The 22,112-nt window shown below is 44.6% G+C and overlaps 1 protein-coding gene across 3 annotated transcripts in view; it reads right to left on the bottom strand.

Moving 5' to 3' along the window:
• Nucleotides 1-1,892: 1,892 nt before the first annotated feature.
• The window catches only part of LOC308357529 (inhibitor of carbonic anhydrase-like), a 43,163-nt gene continuing 22,943 nt past the window's right edge, over nt 1,893-22,112 (bottom strand). For 2 of the 3 annotated variants that reach the window (XM_080827133.1, XM_080827132.1), the window contains exons 9-17: nt 21,124-21,266; nt 18,132-18,222; nt 16,862-16,903; nt 13,854-14,009; nt 10,474-10,615; nt 5,535-5,599; nt 4,822-5,006; nt 3,365-3,551; nt 1,893-2,121 (exon numbers count right to left, since the gene is read on the bottom strand). In XM_080827133.1, coding sequence (XP_080683259.1) covers nt 2,087-2,121; nt 3,365-3,551; nt 4,822-5,006; nt 5,535-5,599; nt 10,474-10,615; nt 13,854-14,009; nt 16,862-16,903; nt 18,132-18,222; nt 21,124-21,266 — 1,046 coding nt within the window. In that variant the 3' untranslated portion in view covers nt 1,893-2,086. The remainder of the gene's footprint in view (nt 2,122-3,364; nt 3,552-4,821; nt 5,007-5,534; nt 5,600-10,473; nt 10,616-13,853; nt 14,010-16,861; nt 16,904-18,131; nt 18,223-21,123; nt 21,267-22,112) is intronic. The other variant, XM_080827134.1, reaches the window with a different exon arrangement.

The following is a 22,112-nucleotide window of genomic DNA, read 5'->3' on the forward strand; positions in this document are numbered from 1 at the left end:
ATATTAACTAATTAGATTTTAAACAAAAACTTTAAAAAAATTTAAAAATCAAGTCCATTGTCTAAATACCATCACCTCTTTGATTTTTAGGTGTGTGGATTTTTTAAAAAAAGGTTTTGTTTATTTATTTGGGGGGGTCAGGAAGGGGCAGAGGAAATCTCAAGTGGAATCTTAAGCAGGCTCTATGCTGAGCATGAAGGCCGACATAGGGCTCCATCTCACAACCCTGAGATCATGACCTGAGCCAGAATCATGAATCTGGCACTTAACCAACTGAGCCACCCAGGAGCCCCTCTAGGGGTGTTTTGTTTTGTTTTGTTTTTTTAAGATTTTATTTATTTATTTGTCAGAGAGAGAGAGGGGGGGGGAGAGAGAGCGAACGAGCACAGGCAGGCAGAGTGGCAGGCAGAGTCAGAGGGAGAAGCAGGCTCCCTGGTGAGCAAGGAGCCCGATGCGGGACTCGATCCCAGGACGCTGGGATCATGACCTGAGCCGAAGGCAGCCGCTTAACCAACTGAGCCACCCAGGCGTCCCTCTAGGGGTGTTTTTATTGGTTGATTTTTTCTTCTGACTCTGAGTCACATTTTACATTTCTTTGCATATCTGGTAATTTTTGCATTTGATGCTGGATATTACATACGCTACATTTCCGAATATTTAGATTTTGTTGGCTTCCTTTAATGTCTATTGAGACTTATTTTAGAAGGCATTTAAGTTACTTACAGATCAGCTGGTCCTACCAAATCTAGTTTCACTCTCAGGGCAGGTATAGACCAGCCCTTAGTCTACAGCTACTTTATTTATCCTCACATCTAAGGTCTGACCTTCAGTGAAATCCTTGGGTGTTCAGTTAGATATCTTCACTCTGGTTATAGTAGGAGCACAAATGATTCCTAGCTCTGTGTGGGCTCTGGGAATTGTTTGGCTTGCAGGTCTCTCACAGTTATTCTTTGTCTAGTCCTACAGATTTCAATTTCATTCTACACTCATGCAGATTAGTATTTCACCAAACATTCAAGGGGACTCTTCCAGAGATGTCTTCTGTATACAAACTCCAGTCATCTTGCTTCTCTCTGAGCTCTTATCTCTTTCCTCAACTCAATGTGACAGGCTTTCTTGGGTTCCCCCTCCCTGTGCCATCATCTGGAAATTTCCTCCAGGCAAAAAGTAGGGTCATCATTCTGCTTACCTCTTTTCTTTCCCTTATCTCAGGGACCAGAGTCCTGTGCTGCTATTGTCCAGTGTTTGAAAACAGTTGTTTCATATACTTTGTCAGTTTCTTAGTTGTTTATGGAAGGGCAGCAAGTCCTGTACTGGTTACTCTTTCACAGACATAAACAGAAATCCACACTCATGAAACTAACATTTAACAATATGTAACTTAGGGTCCCATTCAATATTTACTGAGGCACTACCACAAGCTGCAAGTATGGTAACACACGATATGGCAAAGTCTCTGATAAGAAACCCTTAATTGAGTCAGTAGATAGTAGGGTTAGATTTTTGTAGTAATTTTAATGTCTTCCAAGTAATCTGAGTCAGGATTTTTATTCCACTTGACATTATGAATTTTAAATGTTCAAATATATTTTTAAAATAAACAAACTCATTCCTTATCCCTTGTTTTTATTATGTAAGTCCTTGATACTGCACATACTAATGCATTTTTTTGCACACTTGTAATCACCACTCAGACTCACTTCAGACAGATTTACTGCTTCAATTCTATGTAAGTGACTCAACTCTTAAGTAAATTAAAGAATAGGGAGGGAAGACGAGCTTGTTTGGTACATTTTTTTAAAAAGGTATAATTTAATAGATATTTAATTTAGAAGCATAACTCTAATATAAAGACATAGTTTTCTCCCCTCAAAAAATCTGAGGACATATAATGAAGTTTTCTGAGCAGACACAATAATTTTTATTCATTGTAATTTCTGTTCACTTTAATTTTTGTATCAGTTACAGCACATAATTATATAAAACAACTGAAGTTAACAGAGGCCCACATGCAGACAAGTGAGATGTGTCCCCACCATATTTGCAGGCACTGAGCATTTCTGTGGTTGCCCACTTCGATCGCTTTTTAATGTACATGGAATGTACAGGCGTCCTGAAGTTCTGTGAAGCAAAACATAAGAGACAGACTTTCAGGTTCTTCCTGTGCTTACTAAACACGTTTCTATTCCTGTTTTCTAAAAGTAAATGCTAGGTAATGATTTTTTTAAAAGACTTTATTTATTTATTTGACAGAGAGAGAGAGAGAGATCACAAGTAGGCAGAGCAGCAGGCAGAGGGAGAGGGAGAAGCAGGCTCCTGCTGATCGGGGTGCCTGATGCTGGGCTCCATCCCAGGACCCTGGGATCATGACCCGAGCTGAAGGCAGCCACTTAACTGACTGAGCCACCCAGGTGCCCGATTTTTTTAAATTCTCTCTCTCTCTCTCACTCTCTCTCTGTCTCTGTTTCTCCTAACTGACGTCAATGCTCTCCTTAAATACATTTTCCATTCCTTTTACTTTCATCATCTTCAACATACGATATAATTCAACGAAAATTCAGGCACGCTCCCAGCAATTTGATTATCCCAGCTCTAATTTTATTTCTCCAATTTAATCCTTTTTTAGGCAACTATACCATTCACACATTATGCCATTTGAAAAAAATATATATATATGTGTGTGTGTGTATATATGTATATATAACTAGAAAGGGAACACTGTAGTGCTAACTATAGTTATAGTTTTCATTAATATTATTTATACATTTTATTTAAAAATCTTTCAAAATTGGGGGTGCCTGGGTGGCTCAGTGGGTTAAAGCCTCTGCCTTCGGCTCAGGTCATGATCCCAGGGTCCTGAGATAGAGCCCCACATCAGGCTCCCTGCTCGGCAGGGAGCCTGCTTCCCCCTCTCTCTCTGTCTGCCTCTCTGCCTACTTGTGATCTCTGTCTGTGAAATAAATAAATAAAATCTTTAAAAAAAAACTTTCAAAATTGATCCTCTATGAGTGATATATAGGGGTCATTTCCCAACACTCTCCCTACACTGAAGGGATCACACATGTGTACCTTTTCATTTTGTTAGGAAAAAAATAGAAATGCACGAGTAAACAAGTTCAGTTTCCAAACAATCTCAATTGCACTCTCTGTCTCCTTCAAACGATTTGGTCTTTTTTCAGATATTCTCTTACACTGTTGTCTAATTGACAGTGTAGGCTCGCATCCTCCTGCAGGGCCAGGAGCAAGCCTTCTCCATCTTTGTTCTCCTATCAGTACTGGCCCAAGGCTTGGCACACAATGGTCCTTAAACATATTCACCTGCCCCCCACCATGGTATTGTTCCTTGGTGTTTTATTCTACTCACCAGAGTGTAAGCATTGTCCCATGTTAGCAATTGTCATAAGATACTCTGGTCCTAAGTATTTTTGATAGGCTGCTTTGTCCTGAAGGTTAGCTAAACATGCCGTGTCATCGCTGAAGAGCAGGTCCTTAGTTGATGACTGAAACATCTGGAACATCCTGTATTCAAACCCATCTCTTCCAAAGAGTTCCTGCATCAGACAGACAGAGAGTGAGCAGGAGCGCCAAGGAGCCCAAGGTTGTGTATTCTCAGAAGATCTAAGTCTGCTTCACTGCTCAGCTCCAGCCCCCCGGGAGACCTGGGACAAAACAACAGTCTCAGAGGCACCATGAATGGCAAAAAGCATGGCCTCTGGGTTCAAATTGTGGCCCTAGCTTTTCCTTGTCACATGTCTTTAGAAAACTTCTTTACTGAGCTCAGTGAACCTCGGTTTACTCATTTGAAAATGGAGATAATGTATGTAAAGTAACTGCTTAATAAAAGAAGCTTCAAGTTTTGTGGCCACAGTATCACAATTCTGCCTATCATTGCTGGATATTTTCAACTTCCTGCCTTTCAGATTCGTATACCACATTCCTGGAAGACCCCTGTATGAGTAATCCATGTGTTAGCCTATGCTGCCCTATGCTACCCTATGCTGTAGTCCTGTAGAGGACTACAACCCAGGGAGAACTGGCAAAACAAAAGGCTCTTGGTTAGGGACACCTGAAAGCATGTGTCTCCCAAAACACAACTTGCCCCTTGGCTATCCGGGGCTGAACAAAGAAAAAGAGAGGAGGGGAAGAAAAGATAGAAGTGGTCAGGTGCCTGGGACAGACCTAGAGAATAGAAGAGGCAAGGCAGCAAGGGCTTTGGGCAAATGAGGCTTTGGGTTTTCTTACGATCATTTGATTTAGGCATCCTACTACTTCATAGCCCTTGTTGGCTGCCTGTAGAAGTCATGAGTTGTCTGAATGTTGGCTCTTGAACTTTCAGGAAGCCTAAAACAATGCTCAGCCTGCCCAGGTTCAGTAATGCATTGGGACCTACTCTAAGTCAGGTAGAGTAGCCTCCTTTCTGCTTTTGCCACATATACCTCCTCACCCTTGTGTGAAGGGCCCTAAGCCATCTCCCTTATTTCTGTGACAGAAGAAGCAAGAGACAACTCTCATGGAGAGACTGAACAAGTCCAAGAGGTACCAGGAGTCTGTTCAGAGAGGATAGTCTCAGGAAGACCCTTCAGATACTCACGTGTCCAGGGCTTTTTCAGTCCACTTTGATATCCTAGACAGCCCCAGAGCACAAAGTGAACATAGCCACCAGCTAGCTTTCTGATTTCATCAGAGGCAGGGCTGTGAGAATCTGTTCCACTGCCCAGGGAGAAAGGATATGAGACTGGGCTGGGTGTGCCTGTCAGCTCTGGAGGTGATCTGAGCACTCAGTTTGGGGGATATGTGGAAGGACCTTCTGTGTGCCCAAACCTGTTGATTGAAGAGTATCCTGCGGACAAAATCTGCCTTATCTTTCCTTGAGACCACAGCATGATTTGGGACTATGGCCAAGTGGCACCTTCGAGCTTCAGTCACAGGCTTCCTGGTACCATCGAGGCACAGCAGCTCAAAGTCTTCCTGCTTCAGATCTTTAGCCCAGGCTTCAGGGTTCTTTCCTGGGGAGAAGAAAGGCCGGTCAGCTACAACTGACAGCTTTGGTTACAGTGCCCTCCTCGGGGGGGATGTGAACAACTACCAATGTCTGGGAAAATCACAGAGACACAGAAAAATGAAATAACAAAACTTTAAAAATAAAACAGAAGAAAGAGAAAAATTCATGGTTATAAATTCATAGACTTTCCAGTTAGTGCATTTTCAGTCCTGTTAAAGGCAAACATTTCTTAAACAGGGCTGAAAAAGCAACAGCCAGAAAGAAGATTGATAAGTTGAACTACATTAAACATTAAAATGTCTGTTCATCAGACGACATCATTAAGAAAATGAAAATGTAAAACTCTCAGAGAGAAACAAGATATTGTCAATACATATAGCAGACAAAAAGTATCCAGAATACATAAGGAATGCTATAAATGAAGAGAGTCAGCCATTCTTTAATAAACTTCCCCAGTTGTCTGACTGGGAGTGACTTTCCAAGAGAGACTCAGATTTTTTCCAAGGGAGGAAATGACAGCACAGGCACCTACCATCGGTGTTCTGGAAGACTGTGCTCTCCTTCACAAAGGCCACGTCTCCCTTTTCAACCAGACACCTGCACAGCAAGGGTCAGGTCAGTGAGGAGCGTCAACAGGAGTGGGAGGGAGAGATGCCCAGAGAGAATCACCTAGAGGCTCATTCACCCTCCACTAGAACCACAGCGAACACTGGCGACATCCACACACACAACTGTAACACTTGGGCTGTCCCTGAGAATTAGAGGGGAAATGTAATAAAAAAAAGAAACCTATTTATTTTGTTCCTATTGTAGATAACCACTGTTTCGTTCCTTGTTTTAAATACTGATTGGTTTCTCCAGAGATGTTTGTGTTCTCCTATTAACAGGGATATTCAAAGATGACTCTCTGGTTGGATCAAAACTCACACCAGAGATTAAAATCAATGTCTAGTCAGTCTTAATGATCACTAGTGAATGTGCATCACTAGGTATGTGTTCACACTTAATTGCAGAAAAATGTTTCTCTGTGTTTAAGGTCCATTCTTTTTTTTTTTTTTTTAAAGTATATACAGTTTGCTGTTTTTGTAGGATTTTTTTTTTAAGATATTATTTATTTGACAGACAGAGATCACAAGTAGGCAGAGAGGGAGGCAGAGGCGGGGTGGGGGGGGAAGCAGGCTCCCCGATGAGCAGAGAGCCCAATGCGGGGCTCGATCCCAGGACCCTGGGATCATGACCTGAGCCGAAGGCAGAGGCTTTAACCCACTGAGGCACCCAGGTGCCTCTAAGGTCCATTCTTTATGAGAAATGTCAAACACATTAGCAATCAGTTCTAGGACATCCAATCAGTTGGCAACTGACATTAGTGATCGATTATCAGGAGCACCTCTCCAGTTTTCTCTCTCTCTTAACTTCAGGTCCCTCTATACTTAGCTATGGTCAATTACTCCCATTCAATTTTCCTAAACTCCCTTTGCCCTATTTCTTTCTTCTTCCTGTCCTTCATATAATCCCAGTCCTGAATACGTATGACAGTCTGTCTCAGGTGTGTCTGTACCCTAGGGTACAGTAGGGTAACTTCTCCTGGGCATTCCTGCTTTCCTTGCTCTACTCTAGATCTGTGGTTCTCAACGTGTGGGCTGGGATCAGCAGCATTGGAACCAGCTGTGAACCAGTCAGAAATGCACACTCTTGGGCCCCACCCGAGACCTATTTCTGGGTGTGGGGCCCAGCAAGCTGTGTTTTAACAAGACCCCTAGGAGAATCTGTGCTCTAGTGGTGAGAACCACTGTTTGAGATAGCCACCTCTCCATTCCATAGAGCAATTACTAAAATGTTTTCCAAATTCCCGCATGCCTCTGTCTCACCACATATCCTCTCCTCCACACTCATTCTGACATGTGCTCCTGCTTCCCAGAGAAAACACAGATATCATCACATGGGCTTTCTTTCAGCCTCCCTCTGCCAAATCTGCCAGCCCAAGTCTCCAGTGCTCTTCTCCTGCCCTCCAGACACAAAGAAGGAGTGAAGGTCTCTCTTGGCAAAAGTGTCCCTCCAGGTGCCCTGCATCCCATCCCCGCCCACACTCTCAGGCACCTTCTGATAGTTATCCTCTTTCTCTTATGTAATTGCAGTCTTTCCCTGATCACTGGGCTCTTTTTATCAGCATTCATACCTCTTTTCTTTTTTGAAAATCAACAATCCCTGTTTGATCCCACACTGCCCTCAGCAATGGCTTCCCTCCTGCACTCATCCAAACACCTAAAAGGAATCTTCGCCCTTGCAATCAGCACCCCTTCACATCACCCTCACTGAACCCTGCCAGTCAGCTTTTGGGATTGACTCACTATTATATCTGCTCTCACCAGATCCAGGAGCCACTTTGCCACACTCATTTTATTTGCTCTCTCAAGTTCATCTTTTCCCCAGTTTGAAATGTTATCTTTGTTATACACCAAATATAATGTGTCCATGTATAAGTCTTTGAAGTCTAATCTCCTCCATTGATTTGTCATTCTTGCACACAAACCTGTCTGTACTGATCATAGTATTATAGTATTATACAGTATTATAATGTGATTTTTATATCTAGGAAAACAAAATTCCCCTTGCATAATTTAATTTAAAAGTTCTTGACTCTTGTTTGGATTACCAAGCATTAATACTTTGAGAACTGACTCCTTTCCCCCATCCCCAATCTATCTGGTCACAGTGGAGGCAGTTAAACTTTACAATGGAACTTCACTGCATGAGTTGTGTGAACATGAAGCTTTCATTGGAACTGGGCTGACAATCCCATTAGCTGGGAATTGGGATGAATACATTATGGTCTGTGTTTGACGGCTTCTTTATAACTGAGAAGCTGTAATAATGCTAGTCATAGACATTTCCTTCCATGTAGGTTGAGAAACACAAAACCATCCTGCGGGGAAAGAAAATGAGGCACCTCTCTTCTGTGGAGAAAAAGGAAGAGGAAGAAAAGAGAGGGAGGAGGAGGAGAGGGAGAAAAAGAAGAAAAGGAGGAGGAGGAGGAAGAAGGGGGGAGGAGGAGTGGGTTCCCTTATGCTAAGCATTCATTCATTGTTTATCTGAAATTCTAATTTAACTGGATGTCCTAAATTTTATCTGGCAACTCTTGCCTTAAAGTATCTTGGCTCACTCCCAAGGCTCAAGTCTCACGCCTTCTAAAGAGGAAGCTCTTTGGGTTTTTTTCACTTTCAACAAAGGAGATTTTATTCATCTCATTAAAGGAAAAAAGACATTAAACAAGTACATAAAATATATAGTATTCTAGAGAGTGAAAAGTGCTAAAAAACAAAACAAGAAAGGGGGATATAGAGAAGGAGAGAAATGGGAAGTTGCTGGAGAGGGAAGTGAGATCAAGAGAGATTTTACTTATTTATTGATGTTTAAGGTGAAAAAAAAAAAACAAAACAGCATCATGTGTGGATGCTGGTGGAAATGACCTAGTAGAGAAAATCCTGCGATGGTGCAGCAGCAAGAGGGGAGAAGTGCCAAGCAAAACCCTTGGCCTGGCTGGAGGAGAGGCTGGTGCAGGCATGGGACAGAGCTGAGCTAGAAGATAGCCAGGTAGCCCATGCAAAAGGAGGGAGGGCAGTGGGTTAGATGTGGCAGTGGGACGTTGTGGCATTTCCTTGGATTGCTTCAATTTTCTCTGGTGAAGTAGGAAACAAAGGCATGACAGATGGAGGCAGATGTGTTGGAGGATTGAGGAGAGGACAGGGGATGGACTCATCTTCTAGAAGAGTGGGTGGTGAAGGCACTAGGCACATGTGCACATTTGAGGTGGGTTCTCCTTACTGTAAAGGGAGGCCAGGCACCCCAGCAGTGCAGACGCCTCGTGGTGGAATGTCAGACCTAAGCAAGGCCTGGTGCTTTCACCAGCAGAGGGGCAGGCACTTGAGGCTACGCACAGAGGAATGATTATTGTGATTGGCTGTGGAGTGTATGCTGGTTGTGGAGGGGAAAAGGATATGAAGCAGGGAAAGAACAGGGAAGAGTTGGCAGGGTAGGTGGGGCACAAGTCAGTAGGAATGAAGAGCTGTTGGAGCCAGGAAACCCAAGGGAGTGGAAATGCAGGTAGGAGGTGGTGGGGAGAAAGAGCCATCTGAAGCTAAGATTGTTCTGTGGGTGTTGAACTTCGTTTGAGGAAGAAGGCAAGTTTTGTTTCAAGACAAAGTTCTGACAATTCTAAGTTCTCTCTGATATTATCATATTAGCACCAATAAGACCATCAACCCTAATGCCAAAGTATTTTGCGATGTAAAACAAAACAAAACAAAACAAAACAAAAAACAACCCTACTTTAGCCTAGGTTTCATGTTCGGTGTACATTGATGTTATGGAATCTGAAAATATGTCATTATGTATGGCTTATGAAAGAGACACACCTTTGGAGATGGCAGGACAAAGTCGTCTGGCAGTGTGACAAATAAAAGGGTCCATCCTAGATGCTCACGTGTTCTCCAGTTGCCACGCAACCCGATTCACACAGCATACCTCCTGCCTCAAAAGGTCCCACGCTGCTCAGCATACTTAGAATTAACTCTACCTCCTTGGTTAGGCCGATAGGGCATTAAGACATATCCAGCGCCTCAGTTCCAACCTGTGCACACCCATGCCCCGCCCCTGCCGTGCCCCCACTCAGGGCCTTCTGTTCTGGCCTCAGACACAGCATGATTTGCCCTGCTTCATGCCTTTGTCCTGGCTGTTCCTTCTTCCCTGATACCCTTCCTCCAGCTTTTCTCAGGCCTGATTCCCTCTCAATATTTAATTCTCAGCTCACATAGTCCCTTCTGCTTGCTGAGGCCTTCCCTGATCACCATTTCCAAAACTGTCCCCTACCCGAGTCACTACCACACCACCCCACCTTGGTTTCTTTGTAGCAGTTAGCACAGTCAGGAAGTGAGTGGCCCTTTTTATGTTCATTGTCCTACCCTCTTGAAATGCGGGGGGCAAGGGAGCTATTTGTGTCTTGCTGCTATAACCCCTCTACCTAGACCAGTGCCTGCCACATTAATAGGTGCTCAATAAAGTTTCCTGAAGGGCTGAAGGAGGCCAGGATTATCTATTTTTTAAATGTACTCATCAGCCAGGTGTAAGAAGCACAGTTGAGTGCCCATCCTCTGATTTTAAACTGAGGCTCTGAAAGTTTCTGTGACCTGTCCACAATCGCAAAGAAAAGAACAAAAGTGGATCCAGGGTTGTGACCCTGCTCCCTCATTCTTGCTTCTCCTCAGGCACGCTAAGTCAGCTGGGTCTGCAGAAAAGCCTTCCAGAAAGGAGCTGGGCTTGAGTCCTTGGGGCCAGTGGGAATTTGGGGTTCTATTTTCTAATTCTGGTTCTTCCTAAATGCAGCAGCCAGATCCTGGGGTGATGGAAAAGATGAAAGAACAAGAGGTTCACTGGGTTGGTGCCCAAGAGGAAGGTGGTGCACAGACACTACTTGCCTGAACGCCCCGCTGAAGCCATAGTATTTCTCGTGGTGGTTGGGAGCACAGGTGTGGCCTGGGCTGCTGCCACCACTGCACAGAGCACAGAGACTGGAATCTGGGTCAGACCCAGGGGCACAGCTTTGACTGAAGAATTCATCTGTGCAGGAAAACACAGTAGGTCAGCTCTTCTCACCTGTGTTAGCAAGAAAGCCTCCGATTTTGTCCCTAGAATTCCTTGAATGATGTAGAGACACATTCAGGGATTTGGTACCATATTATTATAAATAAGAACATTACAGAATTTTAAAAAGTTGCAACTAGAGCAAAGTAAACGGGGACTGGCTGAAGTTGGGACAAGGGTCTGTGGAACAGAAGTGGCACAGGACGGAGGTTTGGAAGTACACACACAGATGTAATCCTAACAGAGAAAGAACAAAATTGAAAGCCCACCCAGCCGAACCTCTCCCACATTCTTCCTGACCTCTGCCACCCTTGCCCTCCCTTATAAGATATTTCATCTTGACTCCAAATCCAGGAAGGAGCCAAGAGGCCCAGATGCCAAGCCCCATGTTGGGTGAGGACATCACATAGGCCCCATGCTCCTAGAACCCAAGTCCATGAACAACAGTCATAACGCAAGTAGCCACACTAGTGAATTTGTACCCCCAGCCCCAGCTTGCAATGGGAAAGAATATGGTTCTATACAGCTTCACATAAAGGAATCTTGTACAGACCTGGGAATCGGGGAGAGACTTCAAGTTGAGAGAGGAAGAATGAATAGCAATTACTTAAGTGAAGGGTGAAAGGACAAGCATTTCCCAGACAGGGAGCAGCATCTGTGAAGGCCCAGGGCAGGGTTGGGGGTGGGGGCAAAGATCACAGAAAGGTTAGTAAGAGGCCATTGGGCTAGACCACCCACTGCAAGAGTGAGTGGAGAGGAGGCAAGGTCCAGACCCACTTTTACACCTTTGTGTAAATTTTGTTCTTTTTCCTTCGAGAAATGAGGAGCTTCTGAAGGGCTATAGCAATGCTGGGACAGGAGTGGTGGGCCAGATATAGCCAGATGTGTGCTTTACAAGGACTGGTCTGCCAGTGGGATGAATGGAATCCAGGGCAGATGCGGGGTGCAGGCAGCAGGTTACTGTAATAGTCCAGGGGAGGTGAGGGCAGCTTGGACTAGAGTAGCACAAGGGGAGGGAAAGAGTGGAGGGGGACATCACTGGTGATGGATGGGTACATGGAGGATGACAGCTTGGTTTCCTGCTGGGGCAAGCAGATGGACTGTAGGGTCCTCCACCGAGCTAGACTGCTCTGGAGCAGACTCAGCGGAGCTGATACATTCTGTTTTGAGCTTAATGTGCTTTTGAGATATCCAACTAGATAATGTCAAATAGCCAGTTCAATATACACAGGTATGGAGGTCAAAGAGAGATCTGTGCTAGGGATAAAGACACAATAGTTATCAACATATAGATATAATATTAATAATAGTGATAACAGCAAACATTTATCTAGAGCTGGCTATGTGCCTAGTTTTTTATGTTTAACAGGATTTTTTTTTAAAGATTCTATTTATTTATTTGAGAGAGAGAGAGTACAAGACAGGGGAAGGTCACAGGGAGAAGCAGACTCCCTGCTGAGCAGAGACCCTGATCCAGTATTTGATCCTGGGACTCCAGGATCATGACTGGAGCTGAAGACCGTCCTTTAACCAACTGAGCCACCCAGATGCCCATATTATTTGTTTAGATGGCAAATGAGGCTGTAGGCATGGATGTGATTGCCTGAGGATTGGGTTTAGAGTGGGGAAAGAAAGCTGCTTTAAGCAATTGAAACATTTATTAACCAGGTTGGAAAGGGGACTTTGTAGGGGTAGGAGAAAAATCAAGCCAGCATTTTCACAGAAGTCAGAAAATAGTGTTTTAAGGCGATCTGAAGAAAGAGAAGTCATAGAGGAATGGACTGGAGCATGGCCTTCCAAATGAGCAACATGGAGGTCACCAGTAGCCTTGACCAGAGTCCTTCCTATGGAATGATGCAGAGAACCCAGAGGACAGGGAGTGGAGGAGTGAGTGGGAGATGAGTGGCCCAGACCATGCTGCTAAGAAGTCTGGCAGCAAGGAGGAGGAGAAACAAATCAGAAGCTGAAGGAGACTGCTGGGAGAAGGAGGACTTTTATTTATTTTTTTTTAAAGATTTTATTTATTTATTTGACAGATCACAAGTAGGCAGAGAGGCAGGCAGAGAGAGAGGAGGAAGCAGGCTCCCCGCTGAGCAGAGAGCCCGATGCGGGGCTGGATCCCAGGACCCTGGGATCATGACCTGAGCCTAAGGCAGAGGCTTTAACCCGCTGAGCCACCCAGGTGCCCCGAAGGAGGACTTTTAAAGATGGAAAGCACTGGGGGTGTTTAATGTTCAAAGAAATTGTTGGCTATACTAGACAGAGAACTAGTAACTAAGGGTATGAGGCTCTAGGGGGGGCGAGAAGGGGAGGCGCCTCCACCCAGAGTACAGGTGGAGGGAGGCTGAGCAGATAGAGCCATGAGGAGCCCACAGCTTTGGCAGTGGGATGGTGAGGGGGGAGACTTTGACCATTTCTGATGTCTATTACAGCTAAGATGAGTCATGTGCTGAGAAAGGGTGGTAGATGGGTGTGGGCTGGAAATGTGTGGACAATGAGGACATTAGGATAATTATTGGGAAGTGTGGGGGTGTGGAGCAGCGACACAGTGTGGGTGTGACTGCGAGAGGCCCACTGAGGCCAGTAGCTGGACCATTTCCAGTGGAATGAACTGTTGTACCACATGACTTCTCCAGCCATGTTTAGCTGCTAAGGTGCAGAGAGTGAAGAGAGTAGGTAATGGGGTTTGTGCAGAGGTGGGGTTTGTCAGATGGCTGGGAAAAGCAGGGCACCAGGAGACTTTTAGGTACTGCCAAGAGTACTGCTAAAATGACAAATATGAGAATCTGAGGGAGATAAGGATGCAAGTGAAAAAGCGCTCAAGGACTTACTGGTATACGGTTTTCGGTTTTTACAAAACAACCGATCTGGTTTATATGGGAAAACAATACACACACACAGACACACACATCCCACTCTTGCTATGCAACCCAGGCTTGTTCCCTGAGCCCATTGTAATACATAAAGAGTAGGGCATTTCCCTGATATCTGCCCATTGGACCAAGCCATTCCCATCAGAAGTAAGGAGGTGAGGAGAAGGGGGATCACCTGCTCAAGGAGAGGTGAAGCTCACCTGTAATGTCTGCCCAGCACTTGACCCCCCTACCCATTCATGCCATCCCTTGACATTCCTTGCCATTGAACTGAACTCCTGTACACTACAGGTACAGGCCAAAGGAAGGGGCTGCCGCACTACCTCCCAGAACACACTTACCAAATTTACAGGACCCAGTTTTGTTGTATATTAAACCCATGGGGATGATCCAGCCTGCGGAAGTACCAACTGCGGGGTGGCAGGACCTCTTGCCTTGCAGAGAGTCCCAAGTGAAGTAGGGATCTGATTTCTTAACCACTGCCACGACGTAATGACCTTGCAACAGAGATACCAAAATGCAATTTCAGTAGCTCCAGGACCCTCTGAAAATGTCTTCTAGAGCTGCTACAGTTAGTCTCTGCCTGCCACTCTCCCAGGGGAGGGGGAGTAGCTTGAACCCCTCACCTTGCTCCAGCAGAAGACTCTCCCAATAATTACTATTATTAGGTATGGGGCCAAACAGTCTGACATTACCGCTCTCCGGACGTGTCTACATATATGCATCTAGAAATATTTACACACATACTTCATACTTTTTCAGTGGACTCCTGCTGTACATTCTTAACTGAGAGATGCTTTATTCTCCCTCAATGATATACTGATTCAGCAGAAGTAGATACAGCTGTCTCATTCTGTTTGTTGGTTGAATCTAAGTTATGCTCCACTGTATGGTAGTGCCATATTTTGTAATCCCCCTACTGGTGGGCACTTCCATTGTGACCCACTTTGCCATATTACAAGTTATCTATATAAATCTTGTACATATACATGTGTACCTGTTGAAATATTTCTGTTGAAGTCCAAAAGAAAGAGCTTTAATAACTCCTTTTTTAAAGTCTCTGATTTTCTAGATTTATAACATCATTTTCTAATAGTGACAATTTAATCTCTTTTCTCCAATATTAAAAATATGTTTCTAATCTTTTCAGTCATACTGCATTCACTTCCAAAGTAATACCAAGTGTCTTTGGTAGGAATGTGACTTCTTCTCATGTTCTTGATTCTAATGGAACACCACGGATATTTGGTATATTCCTATCCCAATACTCTGTAACTGAATTATGCGTTTTGATGGAGGCTTAAACAGCACATTTGAATTTATAAGAAAATTAGAATCCTAAATCTTCAGAACTCGGCGATAATGTGGTCCTCCACCACCACTCCGAACCCCCCCTCCCTACTACACTTCCTTTCTTGCCATCATGGTTCGGGTTTCTACATAGTCAAACCTGGAAAAATTGGAAGTGAAGGTGGCAGGTGGAAGACCTGCCTTGCCAGTTACTTCCTAAATGACGAGGACAAGTCACTTAGTGTCTAGGATCCTCAGCTTCTCCTCAGTAAAATGATCCCCATCCAGGGGGATTTTCGGGGGGATCAGATGTACTTATATGGGCACATTGGACATTAGGATATGACGGGGAAGTTACGTTGTTGGGTTTCCAACCATGCTGCTAGTGGCACAAGCAGTACCAGAGTCCCTCTCTCAGTGAAGCACATTCTCCTGAAGCCACAGCTAGCCCTGGCTTACAGACTGTGCTCTATTACACCACTCCGGGAGCCAAATACTATTACGGTGCCTTTCTGGAGGTGTAACTAATTCTGCACAAATGGCATTGATTATTGCCATCCGGGGTGTGTGTGTGTGTGTGTGTGTGTGTGTGTGTGTCTGTCTGTCTGTCTGTCTTTGGAGTTGATCCTTCTCTGTCTGTCTGTCTGTCTGTCTTTGGAGTTGATCCTTCTCTGTCTCTACTCAAATCTAACCTTCTCCTTCTCAGCCAGCCACCCTGAACTGTCTTCTAGGCATCTTTGTTGACTTGCATTTGTGTATCACTGCAGTTCCTGAAAATTTCAACCATTCTTGAAGTGGAGTTCTTTCTGACTTCACATATTCTATACTTAATAGACTGCATGGCTGACGAAATGCCAGCCCTTAGGGCTGGGGATGAAGACATAACTCACTGAACACTGTTAGCCATAAAAGCAGAGGGGGACAGGGACAGCATATCCTGGGGCTTGAGTCCTGTGGCACATGGAGGAGAGCTGCTGCAGGGGAGCAGCTTTGCACTCTAGAAGCCTTGGTGGGGTGTGGGCCTGCAGGGCTTCTGTGACCCTGTGCTCAGCAGGGACCGGAGCTACTACTGGTGCTGTGGTGGCCCAAACCCACCCACCTCCCCCAGTTTACCTGTCCCATAAGAAAGGCCAAACCCAAGTGAGCACCTGTTTTTATCCCAGGATCCTCCACCACAGTTGTTTTCAAACCCCAGTGTGCATCAGAGTCAGTTGGAGGGCTTGTTAAAACACAGATCAGTGGCCCCATCCTTGGAGTTTCTGACTCGATGGATTCGGGTGGAGCCCAAGAATTTGCATTTCTCACAAGTTCTCAGGTGATGCTGATGCAGCCAGTCCAGGCACTACACTGGATTGAGAAATACTGCTCTGTTTTTCCAAGATTACGTACTTCAGGGACAGATCCAGACCCTCCCTGCCTATGTAGAGACACAGACGGGAGAACCTGTCACCTCGTCTATTCTAAAGACAAGATGTATGCCTCCGCTATGACAGTCAGCTGGCTGAAAGCTAAAAGGTCGAGCTCAATTTCCCCCTCTTCTTCATTAGAGCAGCGGGGACTCTCCTCCTATCCTGAAGCCTCCACTTGGCCCAGAAGTGCCAGGAATGGGCTCCTGCCTCCTGGGGCAGAGAAGGGCAAGCAGCACGTGGCAAGGAGTAGGGTGGTGTGTCAGGAAGGGCAAGGGGCTCCCAGTCACACCACCTCTTCTCAAGCCCAGGGGCAGCCACTCCCTGGCTGATGCCCCTGGGCCTCACTTTCCCCATCTACACAGGATAATGATGCCCACAACCTGGAGGACTGCTCAGGAGAGTAAATGGGAATAGTGCAAGCAGGAGTCCTTTGTTGTCTGTGCAGAACCCCACAGACAGTCTTTATCACCACAGCTTTGTGATACATCTGCTCCTTAACAATAAGCCGTAGTGATGGTAGCTCATCCTCCTTGTTTTTATTTTATTTTTTTACAACTCTAGTCACTTTGCTTCATTTTTAAGATTTTTCTCACCCTCTCCCCAACGATGGCCTTTACTTTTGAGCCCCAGTGTCGCTGATGCTGACTCACCTGCCACGGGTGTATTTACACACGTAGACCCATCTGTAGGCACTGAAAAGAAAAGCAACCGGGATACATGCTGTTAAGCTCTCATATTACTCAACCCAAAGTCATGAGCTTCTCAGTCTCGAGAGTGAGGAATGAAATAAGAAACACCAGCTAAGCAGTTTGTCACTGGTTCTCAACAAGCCAAGATTCTGCAGGCCCATGTAACCCCTCTCCCTGGCCTTTGCCTTTAGACATTAGGTTCTGCCCCAGAATCTCCCCAACACTCAGGGAGTTACAGAGAAAGAAAAGGAGAGGCCCTTTGAAGAGAGGCAGAGACTACTAAAGATCTTGACAAAGATCCTTTGCATTAGCTTGTGATTCAAGCCATCCTGACATCTTCCTTCCCTTCAGAGCTCTGGTTTGTGGTAGGCAATCATTATATTCTTCCTATGCTGGAGGGAAAAAAACAGCCCATGGAGTCAGAAAAACCTGGATATGATCTTCATTCTACCTTGGACAACTCATTCAACTTCTCTAAGCTTAGAGAAGTTTTTATAAGAGTTTTTATATCAGTACAACTCAGTTTTTATATCAGTAAAACGGAGTTACCATTATTTACTTCACAGAGTTGTTTTGTTTGAAGGATAACGGATGGTTTCTTGCTCACTGCCTAACAGATGAATAGCTTGATAAATTATATTGGTGAAATCTTCTTTTCCCCAGCTTTATTTTTTTTATGTGAAAGGGTCCCCACTGAAGAACATGACCTTATAGCCTCACCCCTCAACATTCCAGTGCAACTGGGGTGAGTTAATTTTGGACTAGTAAATTTAGCAAAAGTATTGAATGAGGCACATGTGGCTGTGCCCCTCTTCATTGAACAGTGGGGAGAGGGTTGTTTAGATCTTTTCAATGATGCTCTATGACAATATGCATTCTCCTCTGCCCTCAGCCATTGGGTAAGCCAACAGACCTGTTCTCCTGAACTAGTGGGTAACTCTAATTCCAGGGCAATTTGGCGAGCCCTGAGGCCAGCTCTGTACCATGACCTCCAATATCACCTTTTTGGTAATAAAGATCTCTTTTCATCTCTTTCTGCCTAATGTGTCCATATCTTCATTGGTTCTGATTCTGGGGAAGGAGGATACTATCTGCTAGCCTCTCCCATAGTTAATTGTTAATTGTTACTTCAACAATGAACTAGATCATTTCTCCTTCTTTCTATGTCCATGTTGTTATGTCCATGGCCCAGCGAAAATAAAACACTGACAGGCACCCCACTCCCACTTACTGTAGTTCTCTGCCAGGACAGGCACCAGACCACACTGCCCCGCTGTGTAGATGAAGCCTCCATCCAAAGTCATGGCATCGGCCTCTCCCTTCTGAAGTTAAGAAATAAATCAGTAGTACAACAGTGAAGCCATTTCCTGTCTCACTGACCCTCAGAGATGTCTATCTCATTGGCTTTATGTCATATGCCCTTTTGATTCATCACATCATGGACCACCCAAAACTTCTCCTGTATCACCATGGGGTTTAGAAAACTGGACATGATGACCCAGGAACAAGTGCCCAATCCAGATCCTGTTCCCTGGCATCTCTGAGCTCTCATTAGACCCATCTTGAGTACTGGTTATGCCCTCACCACATTTTCTTTGTGACCACTGTCACTCAGTAATCTACATGTCCAGACTCAGGGGTTGTATTTACTGTTACTCTTTTTAAACGTTTTATTTATTTATTTATTTATTTGTGAGTGAGAGAGAGAAAGAGAGAGTACACATGGGGAGGAGCAGAGGAGGGGAGGGAGGGGGGAAAAGATCTCAAGCAGACTCTTAAGCTGAGCTGAGCATAGAGCTCGACACAGGACTTGATCTTACCACCCCAAGATCACAACCTGAGCTGAAACCAAGAGCCCAATGCTCAACCCACTGAGCCACACAGGTGTCCCTGTATTTACTATGTTTCCATGGAACTTGTTTTCTTCTGTATGGTGGAGTTCAGTTCTGCTCCCATAATCACGTTAGCACTACACTCAGAGCCCTGGTGCAACAAAGACTTGCAATGAACAGTTTCCCTAATTAAATAATTCATTAATAATTACCTTATTTTAATCAATGAAATTTTCCAAAAACAGAACAAAAAATGTATACTTACAGTGATAGATAAGATCATTGAGATAAAAACACACAGATACATACTCACTCTTGGCTTTTGACCTATTAACTGCCCTTCTAGAAATCTATCTTAGAACAGTAGCAACTATACAAACAAAAACTTACCAAGCCTTTACTATGTGCCAGGCCTTTCTAAACACCTTACAGTAATTACCTCATGTATTCCTCACAAAATCCAATAAGGTAAGTACTATATAATTCTTCCCCTTTTATACACTAGTGAAGTAAAGCAGAGGGAAGTTAAATAATTTCTCCAATAGATAGTCACTAAAACTTAAACAGTTCAAGTCCTTAACTCCTGCTCATAAACCAGTATACCACACAGCCTCCTGGATCTGACTATTCCAAAGGACACATACTTAAAAACTACTCTATACACATTTTTTTTCATCCATCAAATGGGCAGATAGGCTCATTGTTAGGATTAAATGAGTTAATGTGGTGGGGCGCCTGGGTGGCTCAGTGGGTTAAAGCCTCTGTCTTCGGCTCAGGTCATGATCCCAGGGTTCTGGGATCGAGCCCCGCATCGGGCTCTCTGCTCAGCAGGGAGCCTGCTTCCTCCTCTCTCTGCCTGCCTCTCTGCCTACTTGTGATCTCTCTCTGTCAAATAAATAAATAAAATCTTTAAAAAAAAATGAGTTAATGTGGGACACCTGAGTGGCTCAGGAAGTTAAGCGTCTGCCTTCGGCTCAGGTCAGGATCTCAGGGGTCTGGGATTGAGTCCCGCATCAGGCTCCTTGCTCAGCGGAGAGTGTGCGTCTCCCTCTCCCTCTGCCTGCCACTCCTCCTGCTTGTGCTCTCTTTCTCTCCTTCTCTCTCTAACAATAAAGAAATAAAATCTTTTAAATAAATAAATAAATAGATAAGTTAATGCAAGTTAAGAGCCCATAAACATGTTTGGCACATAGTAACTAACTTCTGAAATATTAACTACTATTATTTCTTATGATATATCCAGAAATATTGAGGTTATAGAACAAAAATCTTCAATCCCATATCATCTACAATACCAGAGGATTTGCAAATAATTAATATGTAGACATTTAGAAATCAGTTAAATAAATTGAAACAGAAATACTTGGTGGAATATTGTGCAGCCATTAAAAACATTTTAAATGAATATTCCATTTCCTAAGAAAGTACACCTAGGGGCACCTGTGTGGCTCAGTGGGTTAAAGCCTCTGCCTTTGGCTCAGGTCATGATCCCAGGGTCCTGGGATCGAGCCCCACATCGGGCTCTCTGCTCAGCAGGGAGCCTGCTTCCTCCTCTCTCTGCCTGCTTCTCTGCCTACTTGTGATCTCTGTCTGTCAAATGAATAAATAAAATCTTTAAAAAAAAAAAAAAGAAAGTACACCTATTGTGCTGACTTTAAATAATAACAACAGATAACATTTATTGGCTGCTTATTATATGCTAGGCAATGTTCTGAGCACTCAAATTCATTTAATCCTTAAAATTGACACATTAAGGAGACTGTATAAATTGCAAGATCTTAATGTATGGGTTAGTCTTAGGAAAGTTTATCAAAATGAAGATCTTCTTAAAGAAGAATGTATGTCTTCTGAGTTTGTCAATTTTTTAGTCTTTTATTATAAATTATTTTTTCTAATCACAAAAATATTATCTGCTCATAGAGAAATGGAAAGCTAATAACACAATTCATAACTCAGATGAGGTAATGATCTCTGAGTTATAAAGTTGTAAATGATTTTATTTATCTTTCATTTCTCTTCTAGCATATAATATTTTTAGCACCAAAAAATATTATACTTACAACTCAAGGACTAAGGTTGATTTGCTTTCACAATCCACAGGGGCCCTTACCACCCCCCTGGGATGTCACCCCACTTCCTGCAGCTCCCAGGCAGGACCATACTCAAGAGCTCCCAGGACTCCAGAGCAGAGCACCTAAGGAGTCTGGACCTTGGGCCAGCCTGAGCTCCAGTGGCACATTCAGTAATGCTGGGTGGGGCTTTGGAGGGTGGGAGCAGCACACAACGGGTGCTTCTTAGTCTCATAGCCAAAAGGAAGACATATGGGAAGAGAACAGGGAGGCCATATGTCTGGGTGTCCAAGCCCAGCTGTGGAGGTGAGGCCCTCCTTACTGTGATGGCGGCGATGCAGTCCTCAGTGCTTTCCTCTGTGGTGCACTGTAAAGCACCACCGCTTACAGCACTCCATTCATCACACTTGACCTTCTCATGGTGGCCCACTGCACACCACAGCACCCTCTGGGGGTCTTCCACACCTAGGACAGGTGGAGAAAAGCCAGGCATCCAAAAGAAGTCCAAGGATGTGTCTGGGAGCTTAGCGCCACTGGCTACAGAAGGGCTGCCCAGTAGGGTCCTCACCGACAGCAGCAGAGTGGGCATGTCTCAGGCCCATATCACTGCTCATTCCTGCATATCATCCTCCAGGAGAAATGCGGAACTCTGCACCCAGAAAGAGTAGTGATGGCAGAGTAGTTCCCCACTCTCCTGACCTCACCTCCTTGAGTATGTCCTCCTGAGGAGAGCCCTCTCTGAGCACCAGAAGGTCAGGACCTTCCAGAGTTTGTTCTGACAGGACTGGGTTCTCCCATCCAGTAGCACGCCCCAGTTGGTAGTCATGTGTACTCCTTTGGGTGGGCCTGATGTCTGCTCACCACAGTATGCCACATCTAACACAGTGGCTTTTGTGGATGCTCATTGACTATTGGTTGACTAAATGAAGACAAAAGTAAGGGAAGAAAGAAGAAATGAACCGTAGGGATCTAGACGAAGGCAAGAGTTGGAAATTCACTCCTGATAGCGGCAGAGGCCATGTTCCCACTTCGGTTTGGGATGTGCTATTTTCTCCTGTCATATAGACCGGCCACTGGGTGGGGTATCCCTAGTTAAAACACAGGAGCAAGAACCATCATTACTTCAAGTTGACTCTAATCTGAAGGTCTTCAAAACCCTTTTGTGATCTCATAATTCAGGCCTTTTCCCCAGCTCAGCAGAAAATCCCCTCACTAACCCAGTGCAGCTGGTAGCTCCCTTGGGCTCCACTAGCCAATGACAGTTGGATAAGGTGAGGTTTGCAGGCACTGGGGAAGCCTCTCTGGCTTTCC

Source organism: Martes martes (genome assembly GCF_963455335.1).
Source record: "Martes martes genome assembly, chromosome: 1".
NCBI lineage: Eukaryota > Metazoa > Chordata > Mammalia > Carnivora > Mustelidae > Martes > Martes martes.